Source organism: Bactrocera oleae, chromosome 2, assembly GCF_042242935.1.
Source record: "Bactrocera oleae isolate idBacOlea1 chromosome 2, idBacOlea1, whole genome shotgun sequence".
Taxonomy (NCBI): domain Eukaryota; kingdom Metazoa; phylum Arthropoda; class Insecta; order Diptera; family Tephritidae; genus Bactrocera; species Bactrocera oleae.
The window spans coordinates 2,184,554-2,201,775 of record NC_091536.1 but is presented as its reverse complement, the minus strand read 5'-3'; the positions used below and the strand labels follow the sequence as shown (position 1 = coordinate 2,201,775).

The 17,222-nt window shown below is 36.9% G+C and overlaps 2 protein-coding genes across 3 annotated transcripts; both read right to left on the bottom strand.

Moving 5' to 3' along the window:
• Nucleotides 1–8,550: 8,550 nt before the first annotated feature.
• On the bottom strand, nucleotides 8,551–15,817 carry dec (defective chorion). 2 transcript variants are annotated; one of them, XM_036373634.2, is made up of 6 exons: nucleotides 15,582–15,816; nucleotides 15,334–15,513; nucleotides 12,522–15,270; nucleotides 12,049–12,455; nucleotides 11,080–11,297; nucleotides 8,551–9,161 (listed from the first exon to the last, which is right to left on the bottom strand). In XM_036373634.2, exons 1-6 carry the CDS (start codon nucleotides 15,588–15,590, stop codon nucleotides 8,639–8,641), a joined length of 4,086 nt encoding a protein of 1,361 aa, XP_036229527.2. In that variant the 5' UTR covers nucleotides 15,591–15,816; the 3' UTR covers nucleotides 8,551–8,638. The 2 variants fall into 2 exon arrangements, with proteins under 2 accessions (XP_036229527.2, XP_069962719.1); XM_070106618.1 differs by lacking the exon at nucleotides 8,551–9,161 and having other exon boundaries at nucleotides 11,155–11,311; nucleotides 15,582–15,817.
• LOC138855798 (defective chorion protein, FC177 isoform-like) lies at nucleotides 9,168–11,075 on the bottom strand (the record flags this gene model as incomplete). The annotated part of the gene is made up of 1 exon (XM_070105813.1): nucleotides 9,168–11,075. A coding segment is annotated over one exon (1,620 nt), but the record flags the coding sequence as incomplete, so codon positions are not given.
• Nucleotides 15,818–17,222: the final 1,405 nt, after the last annotated feature.

Genomic DNA, 17,222 nt, shown 5'->3' with positions numbered 1-17,222 from the left:
ATTAAGGTACCTCACATACCATCATCAATACATATATAAGTAGTAAAGTCAATCGGATATTTGAAAATTTCGACATTAGTTCTATGGAAGCTAGGAAAAATTTTCAGCCGATTTTATCCATATTAGGCACAAAGATACACATTAAAAACACACCTTCAAGTTCATTAAGATAACTTAGATATTGGTTGATATATGCGGTATAAAGGATATACGAGCTAAGGGAAGTATTGACTCGATTCGACATACAGACTTACTGTTATCAGGAAAGAATTCATTCCTAGTTTCAATTATATATCTCATACATTGACCGATATTTTCGGTAAAAAGTCAGCCATTGGCACTGGATCCACATCACCAGTATTTGGGGGCTTGAACACGTATGGTCCGATTTTGACAATTTTTAAACCATGTGTAACTATGTATATTAGTGAACGAATCAGATGGAATTTAAATTTGTGTTATATAGAAAGTAGGCGGGGTTGTAATCGGAATTGGGAAAGGCAAAATAATGTTATATACCAAATTTGGTTGAAATTGGTAGAGTAGGTCTGGAGATATGTCATTCACCTAGAAAATCCCCTTTTTACCATCCCGGATGTAAAATTGAATGCCTCAGAAGCATTTAGTTATTGATTTATCGCACTTTCAGTAGCTTTTAACAAAACCGTTATATGGGAAGTGGTGTTATCATTCGATTTTACCTTTTTTTACACTGTCGTAAAAGGTCTCAAAATAATTTACCCGGTTCAAATTTGAGTGATCTAGCTTGAATGGTGTGGCAAATATATACATTATATACAGATATACATACAGATGCCCTCTCTAATGCGATTCGTTGTACCAAATTGCAGTTCTGTATCTTAATTTAGTCTTCCGATTACGGCTGCCTACAATACCGTCCTCCCGATTTGACCAAAGAACACATGTACAAATTTTCATTTCGATAACTCAATTTTTGCTCAAGTTACATTTAATGTCTCTTACCCATTTATTTATTGAGTAATTGACCTTTTAATCTTTGGCAAAATATGGGATCTCTCACCAAAAATAGTCCTTTGGCTTTATAACACCATAGTCAAGCCTAATATGTTCTATGGGGTGTGGTGGAGGGCTCTGGAAAAGACTACACTTGCAAGACAACTCGCCTAAGCAAACTTATAATGGTCTCAAGGCGCTTTGCAGACTTATCAGATATAGGAGTTCTATTTTGACGTATTCACAAAAGACTATATCCAAGTGCGATCACCAACTTGAGGACCAGGCATTGAATTTAAACTAACCACGCATTCAAGCTTCTTTTTTTTCTTTCTTTTGTGACTATGCATCGGATATGTGACAAAATAGGATATCTCTAATAACCAGGGTTGCTCCGATACTATCATTAATAAAATGTGCAAACATTAATTGACCGAAGAATTAATTAATAGATCTAAAATCAAATATGTAATAATCAAACACCCAAACAATCTCCTGGAACTCTCTTTTTTGTTTTTTTGATGACCAATTGTAAACTTCTAACGATTTGCAATTTAGCACTTTGATTTCATTGGGTAGCGTTATCGGCTGTCAGCAGTTGTATAACGAACTCTATTCCACGAGAATACAAAAGTTGACATTGTTGTTATTATTGCTGCTCCATATGCTCGAATTAACGCTGACAAAACGAAAACGATGCAAAACTTATCAAATCATCGTTCGGAGAAGCAGTGGCAACAGCTACAAACAGCGCGTGTTTACATACTCAAATACGAATATAGCGGATAACAGTGAAATTCACTGCATTTCAGCAGTTTACTGCTTTACAGTTAAAATACTTGTATTGGTGAACTAATTGTATTTTTAGTATTTTTGAGCTAGATACATATATACATATATTTTGATTACTTACATACAAGAGAGGAAGATGAATTTGGACTGAAATGGTAAATGCAAATGTCGGTGAATTGCATTATATAAAAGGTATTATATAGCAGGTACAATGACGGCGACGCACGTGACACAAATCAATAAATTTTTGTTTACTTAAGAGTGCATACATATGTAAGTACATTGGACATAGATATATACATACATATTATATGTAGTATTATTTCACATATACTTACATATACATTTTCATACAACTGCACCAAAACTGGCCTTACCTTTGGTTCAACCCTTTACTTATTTCGTACAATTGGAGTGAACTTGACTTAGGCCGACTTTCGTGCCGTGCGTGACTTTCGTCCACTTGCCTCCGAAAACTTTCTCATCAAACTCATTGACTTTCAACCTTTCCACCCATTACACATTGACGAAATGGAATCATTGCCACTTGATTTTATTTAGTTTATATGGGGTGTGTAACGTAACGGAGTACAATTTTCGAAGCGTCTCAATCCGAAGAGCGGAAATGTCAAAACATTGCCAGGTATTTCCGTCTACAGTATCAACTGTCGACCACATTTCTGTATACGAGTAGATATATGCATACCTATGGTTGTATAAGGTAAATGTGTGTACTTGCTATGATTCGAAACCAAATAACCTATTTCAGTGAAATTTACATGCAAACTCAGATGTTTCCTGTAAGATAGATGTAGGCGAAACAACAAAACGGGACTCATGCGGCTATGACATATCATTAAAATTCCAACTTGAGAATAAACATCATGAAGGCCATAAATATATAGTAAACTTATTGAAATTTTGAAATTAGTATTGCGAGAATAGTGGTTATGAGCAGGACTTTCCCCATTTTTTATCATTTGCTTAACCATTCTGGGAAAAGTTCGGAAGGGTTAAGCATTAATAAATTCTTTCAGATATTGGGTCTTTCACAAGCTATTTCTACTAAATCAACCATCGTCTGACTGTTTTTTGAGGTGCAAAATATATACCAAACTCGTGCTGTATCTTGTGAGAGTGCAAATAAAAACAGTGGGAGCATAAATAAGACACCACTTACAGCGAATCACGCATTAGAAACCTCAACTTGGAAATTAGCAAATAAAATAGGCAGAGCCACTTAAAATTTTCAATCAACCAAACTAACCAAAATACCGAATGTTCGAATTAATCGCTACAGATAAGTATGTCAGACAGAAGCTCCAGCTGGCTCTAGAACCATTAGCAAGTAGTTCACCAAACGCTTTTGTTAGAAGGATTAAATATGTATTAGGCTTAACTGCGACATACCAATAATTTGTTCTGCGTTTAACTACTCTCAACATAGTCAACACTGCGGAAACAGATAGTGCTACACAGCAATTTGTTCCACAGTTCTAAAAGTTCGACACATTTAAAAAATAAATCGCCAACCAATGGGGCATAAATATACCAACCGCGACAATTTGCTTAATTGCATAAATTGCTGCCATGCTAGAGTCCATTCTTTTTCATCCAAGCTTGTTTTATTTACCCTCTCTCTTCTGGGTAGTGAACATTTTGTCCATGTTTGCTATTATTGTAATCGTTTAAAAATTTTCTTATTGTATGCAGCATTTCAAAGGCAGCGGAATGTCGTAAATCATAGTTCGATGCAATCATTATTCCTGATCTGATTTATTAATCCCCAGGCACTATTTGAATGGTGCGAGCTTGCTCAATTAAATTTTTACACAAGAACTTGCAAGTATTAAAGCATATGATCGATATAACAATGTTAATTGATAATACAATATATTAACATAATTCTATTATATTATATTGTACAAAATATTTTAATACTCTCGCAACAACGGCTAACGGTTGTTTGTAAAACCTAAAACTAATTGAGATAGATATATAATAATATATATATAAATTATCAGCAACTAAAATCACTGACAAGTCCTTCTGGCACCTCCACATAAAGTTTGAAATTGGATGAAATCGGATGAGAAACACGCTCATCATCTCATGTAAGAGGTTTGTGGAAAACTACTAAAACTGCGACAACTCAATTAATAAATATGTCAAAAGCATTAATTTTTACAGTAAAGTTGGTAGAGATCTATAGGACACTGTATAAAAATTGTATAGATGCATGGCACCGCACCCTCTTAAGTGAAATCCTATAACTAAAACAAATTTCAACGAAAATCGGCGCATAACACTATCGTGGCATTCTTATATTACACTGTGAAAATTCGTAGCGGGCAACAACCACACCTACATATTCCCATATTTTATATATAAATCATATACAGTATATAAATCAAGCACCAACCGAAAAATGTTCATATGAGACTATAACTATCCAAGCCCTCAAATTCCGAATATGTGGACCTCAGTGTCTATCGCACACTCTATGAGATATATAACTAAAATTTAGAAAGAATCTTTCCCCGATAATAGATGCCTTGTGTTATTAATGGGTAAAATCGGATAAGGTATCTTAGCAAAATTAAGTGAACGATTCAATGTCGAAAATGTGTGAAATCGGTGCATGAGTTACCTCAACTCCCATATACTCGTATTACCTACACAGCCGGGATATGTGATATGTAATACAGTAACCAATACTTTGATATACGAGTATATATAAATTGCTTTCCTTTATTATGCAATACAAAAACATCTTAGTTGATTCGTTTTTTTTTTTTTATTTGTTCTTTCATTTTGTTAAGGCTCCCAGAATGTGAGGGACCCAGGTCGCGGCGCTGTCGGCCCTGCCGTTAAACCAGCCCTGAATACATATAATGATTTTCTTTATACTACCAGACTTTATGACGAGTATGTCGGTCGGCTTACTTCAAAATTGCGTGGAAACATATACTCAAGTATACTTAAATAATCCCAAAAGTTACAACCAGTTGCACTAAGAATTGGATTTTGACAACAACAAAAACTTATCCAACACGAATGTAAGTGTAGTAATTATAAGAATGTGACACCTTCTTATAATATATAACCTTATACACTATATGAGTATATAGCCTACGGAGTTACATTTCCATTTAGATATTGCAGTGAAAATGAAGATACGCTTATGAATATATGGAGTGGGAATATTTTCTGTGTAAAAGTTCATTACACTCTTAAGCGAAAACTTTTTAATATTGTACGTAAAATTTTAATTGAGTTTAAAATTTTATCAAACGACCTGCTCGCATGGGTATAAATATGTTCATAAGTAAATCCAAACACACGCACACAAAATATACATAAAAGCAGCTGTCACATTTGTATTTGGTTCTTGTAGGAACCCTAGGAAGAAATGAGAACATATGTTATGCTAAACGCTCCCTAATTCTGTCATTCAAGATATTAAAAATTTGTTTACTCTTACTTAATGAGTATGTGGAGACGTTGAGTAGAATCTATGGAAAGATATAATAGTAACTCATTAAAAAACGGTATTTCCAAACATTACACAAAGTACTTTTTGGGCCTTTTTTTGGTAGCATAAGAATGACGAGATAAAGTTATACCTATGAAAGCATTTAGGGAGTGGCCGCGGATATCATCTGATTTCATGTAGTTGCTTAGTGTGTGAAGAAGTGCTAGGGAACTTATTTTCAACAAGTTTGGTTGACAAAGCACTAGTGATAAGCATATCTCATTTTTTACTCAAGTTATCGCTTGCACGAACAAACGGAGAGACGTGTTGGGTGAACAAAACTATTATACTCTGTAGTAACATGTTGGGAGAGTATATTTATAAATAAATATAGTTGCACAATTGACCTTTTCAAAATTATGCACTAATAAAAATTTCCTGCTAGGTCATGCACATGTTTTGTATTACCTACGTAGAAATTTAACCAAACTTAGCGTTCACGCGCAAAGCTTGAGCTTATGCAACATGCTGTATCGAAAGTTGTGGGCTTACGTTTCCAACAATTAAACAAAATTCTCCACCTCCACCTGAATGAGTTTTGGTATAGGATTCAAACAGAAGAAGTTTTTTGAAGAAGAATTTGCTGCAGAAGTATGACCAACTCATTTTGCATCAATTGGTCTACGACCAAATCAGATACAATTTTTTATTAAGGCTTCTAATTGTTTTGCTGAACAAATTTCGTTCACGACCAAAAACAAACCTACCTATCATGGCATATCTCTTTAACCTAACTTAGCCTAATCTGTCTCTGGCCTTTTCAAAGAACAACTTTTTAAAAGCCACGTTCTCTACGCATCACTGCAGTTTGTAAGCAAAGTATGCATGACATCGCTGAATATTCAAGTCCCTTTACAACTGGGCTTATACCTGAACTTGCACATGATTATCTCACTTTTCAGCTTAAATGTAAAATATAAACATTTGTGTAAATGTTAATTTGTGTGGGACTTACGCACCGCTAATGTGATATCCACAAATTGCCCATGAAATATAATATTAAAACCTTCTCCATTCCGCATGATAGCTGGCTATTTAGATGCAACCATATAAATGTGTGTATGTGTGTATGCATATTCACTGAAATTCCACAGATTTTTACATGCGTGGACCATTATGAATTTGTGTAAGCGTGTACCGCAGGAAGGTATACCCTTGGACTTTAATAATTATGTATGAAAATTAACACGCATTAAACAGACTGAGGTATATGCTGTTAATTATACTGCTGGAGAGACCGGTGTCAATATAAGTGAAAATGTGTTGTGCCCAATGTAAACCGAATTGTGAGTCATTCCCAGTAAAGACTATATGTATGTGTTATATTATACAATGCAGAGTTTGTATTAATTCTATGAGAGGGCAACACGGGCATTAAAATCATCTATTTGTAGGAACCAATATTCAAAGGACACTTCTTGGACTGTACGTGAGATATACAATAGCATTTTGAGTACAGGAAGTTTTCAAATTAACATGACCGGAAAAGGGGCAAAAAATTACTATGCGCTACTCATATTTTTAATTTATGACAGCGAATTTATTTCATTTCAAATAGGCCACATAGAAATCTGTAAACTGTTCCTCTGCTGCTCTTTTGTTTGACTATAACCAATAGATTTTCAGATTTCAGGTTGGTTGTAAAGTTTCTGCGCTCGAAATGAAAAAGTACTGTTTTTGGTACGAAATATATTTCTTTATTTAATATAATCTTCCTTAACTTCAATACACTTATTCCAATGTTCCTTCTATAATTTTATGCCATCTCTGTAATGACTAACCGTCTACGGCTGTAATAGCTTCTTTATTCGACGAAAAACGCTTTTCACGAAGGAATTGTTCAGATTTCTGTAGAGGTAGTAGTCGCGGGGAGCCAAATCTGGTGAATACGGTGGATGCTCAAGTAGTTCGTACTTTGATTCGTTGAATTTTGTCATTGTTAAAACACCTTTGTGAGCAGGTGCATTGTCTTGATGAAAAATGAGTTTTTTTGTGCTGCAAACCAGGTCTTTTCTCACGAATTTTTTTATCCAGCTGATCCAAAACGCTACAATAATATCGATTCTGATCGTTGTGACTTCACCTGCTTTGGAGCTGATTAAATTGATTTTAAATAGTTTATTTAGGTCAAACTGTGCGATTTTTTATAAATGATTTAACCACTGGCTTAATATTAATGATATTTAGATAAACGTACGTATGTGATATAAACTCAATTAAAGAAACAAAATTTATTATATGAGTGTATGAGGAAAAAATCAACCACAGAATCGGAAATTATTACGACTTACTATCACCAGAGAGTGAAATCCAAATTTCATTAATATAAAGTCAACTTGAAGTAGGAACATTTTTATATGACGGGAAGTACTTACTTACCCCATTTTACCCATTTGTGACACAAAGTCACATTTTTATCAAAAAAATCTAAGAGTATGCATTTCAATAATATGGTGTATCTCACAAATTTACATATATTTGTCTAAAATATCAGTTATAGGCATTCAGGTCCACAGACTCGGTATCTGGGGCTATAATTTAAAAATTTATATTCGATAACGGCTCTCAATGTATTCGAGTAAAGTGAAAAAATCATATGGAATTTACAATTGTGATATATGGGAAGTAGGCATGGCCGATTTTTTTAAAAATGTTCAATCCACAGATACCTTTTTTCACTGCGATATTCAGTACCATAAAATGCAACTGCAATACCTCTTGAGTGCCAGGGAACACGTGTACCAAGTTTCATCAAGATCGCTTGTACGAACGGACGGATGGACTCATGCATAGTGTCTGTGGCGTAGCTGGACTTCTAACTACATCCAATCCTCATTCTCTAATACATCACTTAGATGATTAACTTACATTTTCAGTCCCCTGTTATTTCTAATAATTTTGTGGATATCGTTGGTTAACCCATTTTTAGTTTGCTCTTTGTTAATTTGATAGAAACTCAAACTTTCTGTATAAATTAATAAATTTAACAATATCCAAGGTAAATAACTTCATTTAATTTGTATTAGAACCTAGGTTTGGGTTAAAGCATCTGTGACCGATATCCACTTGTTCTCCAATTATGATGGATCGCTGCCCCTGTCTTCGGTGTGCAAGAAAATGTGCCCGATTTGTTGCAAACCTTGTTAGACCCATTCTGACTTTTTTAAAATCACATTAATTATTCTCACGTCTCCATTGGTCATAGGATACCAAATATGTTCTTATTAAAAAATAATCCTACAATTTTACATATTTAATTGTTTTCTTTTATTTTACACATTTCAATTACACAGGGTATTTTGGTAGGCTACTTTCAAGAATGTATCATTTATTATTCTAATCATCATCAAATGAAAAATAGTCTATAGCATCTTCATTTTTAGTTGTGGGTTCAATGTTTTGAGTGGAGCTGAAATCTGATGGTAACAATTCCGCAGCACCCAATTCTGTTGGTGGATACATCACTTCTTTAGGTATCACGGGCGGCTTCACGGATACTCTCGTCAAATTAAGAGCGCGCTGTTGATCACGTAAACTTTTATAAAGCTCCGGAAAGCTTTTTTCAAACTGCACACGTACTTTCAAGAAATTATCCAGAATAGTAGGGGTGAGTATGTTGTTTGTATAACCACGCGAATTCCGTTTTACACGTTTACTATTTAAATATGGTTCATAACTTCCACCATCCTCATAGAGCGGATAATGCAAGTCATACGATTTGTAATTCCATGGATCCCTTTCATATAATGGTACAGATTGTAACTCCATAAAAGGTGTTAAGATACTTTGACTGAAGCTGAAAATCGACCCTACATTTTCAGGATCTATGTAAGATGAACTTTCTGGATTAACACTAGAGCTGTATCAACGCGATTTTCAATGAGTTTGGGAGATGAAGATATGTGATGATCATTGGCCGCATTTATGAGGTGAGCATGAAATGATAGATGAAGGAGCAATTTCAAAAATAAGCAATAGATGTAATGGAATTCTAAATTCGGTAATAAAAATTAATCAAAAGAAAATAATTAAAAACAATGCAAGTAATATTTAACAGATCTTGAAATTTGAGATATAATTATTATAGGCACTATCTATCTGTATAACTTATGAATAATCATATAATATATATAAAAATATGAATCCTCTTTTGTTACTGTTTAGCGATACTACTTTGTTTGACTTTTGTCGGTATAGCATTTTCTATTTTCTGCTTTCGTCGGGAACGCATTCGTTTTGTCCGTGCTCTAGCAGTTGTAGTAACTTGAACGGGACTCACGGTCGAAGTCGCCGGAACAATTGGCATAACTAAAACTGAGAGCTGTGGGGGCTTATCGTTAGTCGTACTCTCAGTACGTGGACTCAAGTCGTATAGTAAACTTAATAGTTCCACCACTTTAGCCTTATTTTCATCGACTGTATTACTCAGTGACGATCGTACTTGCGACATTGCATTAAATTTTATCGGTATGTGCACAGCTGCAGTGCCACTATGCTTTCTAGCACTACTGATCTTAAATTTACCACGCATGGCATATGGACTGGGTGCAACTTCCTCAGAGTTTTGCTTTAAATGGTGCAGCTCATCGTTAACCACATGCACGTGCTCTCTAATAGAGTACTTCAGGTCGGGCAATTTTTTTCCAAATGCTTTACCCTTATGCTTATTATACATACTCAATTTTTTACTCTTTCGCACCTTATCCTGAATCGGTATACCTGGTGGAGTATAACGTTTGAAAGACGGCTCGTTAGTTTCCTTAAAAACTCTATTATTTGTTTCCTGATCGTGTTCACCGCTTTCCATAGCTAAAGCCAGTTTACCGCTGTTCAAATACTGCCAATGATGTGACTTTGTCAAGTACTTGGACTCATACCCTTTAGCTTCCATTTCACGTAACCACTTTTCGAATTTCTCATCATCCCTACATCTTTTAGAGTTCAAATTTGAAGCGGAGACTGCTGTTTTTGAATGCATCTTTGTCGCTTCATCCTTCTGAAGACTCTCGTAAGAATGCAATACGTTGATATTCGATTTTATGTTACCCAAAATTCGATCTCGACACTTATCACAGCACGATTGCATCTGTTGCTTAATAAGCTCCAACACAGTTCTGAGTTCACTTTCAGATAAACCGGAAATCATCGTTGTCGCTTCACTTACTTTTGAAGCGTTTGTGGGCTTGGGTTCTTCAGGATCGACAATAAACAGCGGAAAACTCTTATCTTCTACGGGTTCTATATGACCCTGTTTTTTTTTCAGAATTTTACATTCTTGCTCATGCTTACGGGATTTATCAGAGCTTTGGGGCTCAAATTGGATTTGTTGCATTTGGGGTTGCACGTTAACTGGTTCACGAACAGTATTCTCGATAATCTTATAATTGTTAGTTTCTGAAAATACAGGCAAATGCGTAGGAACGTGATTTAAAACCGGCATTTGGACGCCATCGTAATACGCTTCATTGTTGTGTTCCTCAATTGTGGTAGCTTCTTCACAGCCTGTATTTATCTCCATCGGCGCTTGATTTGCGTGTTCCAAAGCAGCCCGAATGGAAGCGGCATTGTAACGCATCAGAGCATCCGCCGGATCTTCATCGGGGTTCAACGTTATCTCTTTTAATGAGTTCTTATAAGTTTTACGTAACTCATTTAATGAATTCGCGTCGATGGGCTGCAGCGTACCGTAATTGGCGTTCCGTTTATGTCTTATGCAATCACCTTTGTAAGTTTTACCTTTATCTAAAATACTGTTTAGTCTTAACTTACAATCTAACCTTGTTAACTTTGACGAAGTTGTGGTTGGCGAGATTGTAGGCGTTGTTATTGTTGTTGTGGTAGAATTTGGCTTATCAATAATCGAAGATGTTTTCGGCTGCGATGTTGGGTGTTTTTGATAAATGTCTTCATTGGCCGTCGACGTTTCGTGGTATGTTGTTGTACTTGGCACAACTGTGATATTAACGGGGTTGCGGTCTGTGTCGGACATCATTTTCTGAAATGCGTCACCTGTTAATGATATGAAATTTGCAAGGAAACCCAAAACAAAACTTTGATGAGCGTGAGTGAAGTAATTAGTAACGAAGTGATAAATGATATAGTGTGACTATGTGAGCTCTACTGTCAATATATGTATGAGAGGCTAGGCTATTTATAAATATAATACAAAATATGAAATTTTCAATATCTACATGTATGTATATGTGAATAGGTCAGTTGCGATAGACCGTCAGTTTGTTTAAAGAATATGTTTTGTTTCGCTAAGTACCGAAGCCATTCTTACGAAAGTAGAATCTATGAAATCTTAGCATCAGGCCATAATATCATTTAATAATGTTTGTTCTTGCTACAAGTAAGGAGGAACGTGAGACACTTATAAAAAACGGTCCCACTTCTGAGTGTACGTTTTAAGTTCCTTCTCATTTTCCAATAATATCCAGAAGCGACAATAGAAAGAAAGGGCCAAAAATATCTGCCGCAGGTTTAAGCGTCAATTTGCCAATTATAGGTAAGAAAGGGTATATATTTCAGGTCTAGAGACATGACCTTGACGTGAATACTTTGGCCAAATACACAGATCTTTATACAAGCTAATAAAGCAGAAAAGCAGAGGTTGTCACCAAATGTTGAAATTATTGTAATCGAACATTAGATATTCAAAATGATTTAAACAAACTACGGATACACTACTGCACTGCCAACTACGTGTGTGTACATACAATTACTTAATGATTAAAATTGCTCACCATATGTGTGTGCTCCTGAAGCATGGCTCTGATTTCATCGTCTCCAACAGCAGTTCTGTAAGATACGATACTGGGTGCTGCATATCCAGTGCTACTGTAGCTTCCTCCTGCACTTGCACCATAGCTTCCATAACTTGGGACATATCCATCATAGGGCTTAGGCGCACCATAACTTCCACTAGCACCGCCACCGTAACTCGCACCATAGCTCGGTTTGCTGCTTGAGCCATAGCTTAAACTTGCACCACCATAACCGCTGCCATAAGTTAATGGGCGACCACCAGTATTAGTATAGTAATTAATAATTGTCGGTCTCAAGGCAGGATGTGGTCTATTTTTTTGTTTTCTCTTTTTATCACCACCTCCACCCAATCCAAACATGTCGAATTCATGGAAAACAGAGCCGCCTGAGCGATCAATTGAGTCAGTGGGGAAAAGAGTAATATTATCGCGTAATATACCAAATAGATTACCTTTAAATCGAGCTTTTTCCGCATTCTCAGGCATTTGTGGCGTAGCCTCACCGACTATGTCTTGTTCTTGAGTTTGCCGTTGCATGTCACTCATTTGCGCCATTACCTCTGTCTGAGGCTGTTGCGATATCATAGGTGTGTGTTGCATTAGCATGGGCGGCTCTTGCATTGTTACCCGAGGATGTTGCATCATCATTGGCATTTGGAGCTCTTGCACCGTCCTTGGCATCTGTCCCATCTGCATTGGAGCTTGTTGTGCTACCATCTGAGGTTGTTGCAACATCATTGGCGTGTTTTGCATCTCTATTGGCGCTTCCTGAGCTACCATCTGAGGTTGTTGCATCATTGGCATCGGCATCTGCTGAATCTGCATTGGAGCTTGCTGCGCTACCATTTGGGGTTGTTGTATCGTCATTGTCATCTGTCGCATCTCCATTGGATCATGCTTTGCTGCCATATGTTGTTGTTGCATCATAGGCATCGGCATCTGTTGCATCTCCATTGGAGCTTGTTGCGCTACCATCATAGGTATCGGCATCTGTTGAATCTCCATTGGGGCTTGCTTTGCTACCATCTGAGGCATCTCAGGTTGTTGAATCGTTGGTAGCGGAGTCTGCTGCATCATCATAGGCTGGTGCATTGCTACTTGTGGCTGTGGCTCCGCCCACATTCGTCCATCCGCTGATTGGCTTGACATTGGTGGCATGCTTGGGTTCTGCAAACTCTGAGCATTTTGGGAATTTTCTTTCATCCAATTTAACATGTCAGATTTATGATCCATCCACTGGCGTTGTGAATGCATTTGGGGACTTTCCTCCATTGCCTGACGCTGGTGTTCCATTATTGAGTTTTCTGGCTGGTTTTTAAGTAACGGTTTTTGTTCATCAAACCACTTCCGATCCATATTTTGTTGCATTTGTCTCATTTGCGTTAACGTGGGATTCTGTTTAAAATGTTTTTCTTCTGGTTTCCGATTTTCTTCATCCAGCCACTGTCTATTCATCGATGTCTTTGTATCAGATGGCCACTTACGTTCAGTTGTTTTGGAAATATCTCCGGAAGCTTGAGTACCATCTAGCTCTGGGTCGCTCGATGGCTTCTTACTCTCTGAAGATTCTAACATTCGAATTCCATTAGCATTTGCCATCCGATATGCATAAGCCATCAGGCGGACAATGTCATCTCTTGACAATTGTCTTGGGGTCATCGTTGACTTAGAGGTTTGGCGTTTGATATTTACACCACTTGGCGTATATATGGTCATCTTTGCAGCTTCTTTGCGATTCGCAACCGCGGCTTTGTGCAAAAGCTTTTTGACATCATCGTCATTCAATGCTTTCTCAATATCAGAGCGAGTTATCTTATAAATTGGTATCTTACTCAGCATGCTGATATGTGCATTAGCATTAGCATCGTCTTTAAAACTTTGTGACTTTGAGCCCAATGACGCTGCCCGCATTTCCTTAGCTTGACGTTCAATGTCCTGTAGGAACTTTATTTCAGTTATAACTTGGCGTTGGAATGCTCGCAACTTTGTTTGTAGTTGCTTTTCTTCGACAGTTTTTTCTTTAGGTGTAGTAAGTTTTTTCATTTCAAGGTCGTGAACGTTTTCAGAAGAATCAGCGGGAATGCGGAACCATAAAATTGGTAATTTCTTATGGAGAAGAGCTTTTTTCAGAGCAGCCGTCATTTTCAACTCATCCATATTCATATCTTTTTGCATTTTTTGGTCATTGTCAGCTATGGAAATTGAATCTGGTTTGACACGAACTTCTGATATCTGAGAAGCTGCTGGTTCAGCATCTGATGCAGATAAGGATGGATCTAACGATTGCAGCGGACGAAGATTAAATAAGTTGCCTGACTGGCTAAGCATTTGGTTGCTTGTATCTATGACAGATTGAAAGTTGGGTAGTTGAAATCCACCAGAAGCTGCATCGGAATTAGTTTGCTGAAAGGCCTGACCCAGCATTTGGGTACCTGCGTCTAAAGCTGATTGAAAATTTGGTAACTGAAAGCCAGAACTTGGATCACTATTTGGTTGTTGAAAAGCCTGACCCAATAATTGTGTGCCTGCATCTAGGGCTGATTGGAAATTTGACATTTGGAATCCTAATGGCACTTGTGGTGCAGCACCACCTTCAGAAGTAACGGCTTCACCTTCCGCTTGCGGCAATGCTGCACCTACTGAAGGATCAATGGATGGTGGTGCCTGCCCTAACATTGGAAACTGTGACAAATCTAAACCGGGAAACTGTTGAAATGTTTGCGATAAAAGTTGACCCATCGTCTGTGAGAAATCCTGCGGCACAAATTGCTGCAACAATTGCCCAGCATTTTGCTGTAACAACTGATTGGGACTCTGTTGTTGCATTTGTTCCAATGACTGCGCTAGCATCTGCCCGAAATCAGCTTGACCAAATTGAGCCAAGAACTGACTAAACATATCATTTTGCCGAATTGTTCGTGCAGCTTCCTGATGGGCAGCTCTCATCGCAGCATTAGGATTACGGTCTTCAGCTAACACTAAAACAACCTTTGAATCGGCTGGCATCTCATCACTCATTGCAGGTCCTAATTGGTGTGTTGAACCCAATAACGAGTGCGTGCCTAAAAGCGACGCGGCAGGAAACAGGTTACCCATTAATAATAAGGAGTTCAACGCCGGAAACATTGCACTAAACAAATTGAATGGTGTTGGCAAGAAAGACTGCCCTAAGCTCGGTGTAAACAAAGACTGGCCCACGATCTGTGAAGTAGAAGTAGAAGATGTCGTCGCATAAATTTATTGCTAGAAAAGCACATCTCAAACCTGGTCTGCACCGCGTTCATCTTCGCCCTTTTCGATTGTGAGGTCTGCGGGTGGAGTCAAGTCGATTGTATCCTCGTCTTGAGTCGATTCCGCTGCTGCAGTTATTGATTTGTCTTGGGACGATGCATTAGAGGACATCGAGAAGGCCAGCAAAACAGCCAGCAGGGCAAAAACTTTACACTAGAATTAGGATATGCAATAATTTAACAACAACAAAGAACGCATTCTGCATTTTTTTTCATTCATACCCAAATCATGGCCCTTATGCATCTACGATCACTCGGTCGCTAGTTTATAATTTAAACACACACACACACTTGATGGTATTTCCAGTATTCTTATATTAAATATCCTTTTATCCTTTTGTAATGAATATCCTTTTAATATTTTATCACTTGCTTAATAATCCGTTGGTATTGCACTTGACACTGGACACCGGGTACACGCTCGCCAACGCGTTCAACTTCTGACTAACCGTAATCGCTTGGCCCGCATGCACAAATAGATTTTTTGCGATCAAATAAATTGCAGACGTCGAGTATTTTATTTTGCCATTATTATTGTAAAAGCGAAAAAAGTGGGAAGTAGTTTCGCTAACGTTTTGTTTTTTATTTTGTTATTTTCTTTTTGCAACCCAATTTCAGCCAAACGGAGGGCAGCTGAAACTGCATAAAATACAGTAAAAACAATTGTGAAGGTTCTGAAATCGTTGACCAAAGGCCAGCAGCGAATGGCCCAGAATTGCACGCACCAAATAATAAAGCCGCCCAAATATCTGTAAGTACGTTTGTTTGGAATTGTATGCAATTCCGTGCTTTCTTTAAAAATAAAAATTGAATGCATCAGTACATGTATGACAAGTACATACATACGAGCATATTCGGCCGCTGAAAAAATATTACAATAATCGTAAGCGAATGAGTATTTTTTGCACACTAAGCGGGAGTTAGACACACATACACATGTACATTTTGTCATAAGTAAACACACATATGTATATATGTATGTAAATATAGCACATTAGCATAGTGAGAAAACTAAAAATGTTAAAACTGCATATGGGCATTTCCACCAGAAGACTCACCACGAACAAAATATTAAAAGCTAATAAAACTATTTTGATATTTTGAATTAGCATACTGTTATAAGGAGTCAGTCATATTTGAGTAATGTAAAAAACCGCTTGGTTATCACAAGACTTTCGGAGTTACGACAGTCAAGCAAACGCAACTTTTCTCTTTGAATATTTCTAATTTTAATTTAAAAAAAATTACTTAGTTCTACGCATAAACTTGAATTGAAAATAACTGTACACTTTGCCCGTTATTATCACATCTAGTACCGAAGGTCAGAGCCGTTGAGAAAAATCCCGGGGTATATACAATCATATTTTTAATTTAAACAATGCAACAAATCTAAAATCAAAAAACCAAAAGTATTTCGTTGGTGCATGGATTAATCTCGTTTTTGAAACAAACGAAGTCCAACCTGTTGCATACAGAGCTTGACGTGAGTCTGTCAGGTGGTTTGTTTTGAGGCGATGGCGAACCTAATACTACAAAGTCATCAAGTCATCAGCCACAAAATATAAATTTGAGTAGTATTTTACACCAAACACTCAGCAGCAAAAAAGAACACCAAATAGGAAATCATTAATGAATCAGAAGATGGAAATTCTATAATCGTAAACTAAACTTAGTGTACATATGGCAGTGTTAAAGAAAATTTAAAAAAAGTAAGTAGAGTTTAGAAATACCAAAAAAAAAAACTTACACAAAAGAAAAAATGGAGTTCTTGAAAGAGGATCAAAAGGTCAAAAATATCAAAAATGCTGCTAAACATTTTGAAGCGTGCTCCTCAAAAATGTACTGACTTCCGTAACCAACCGC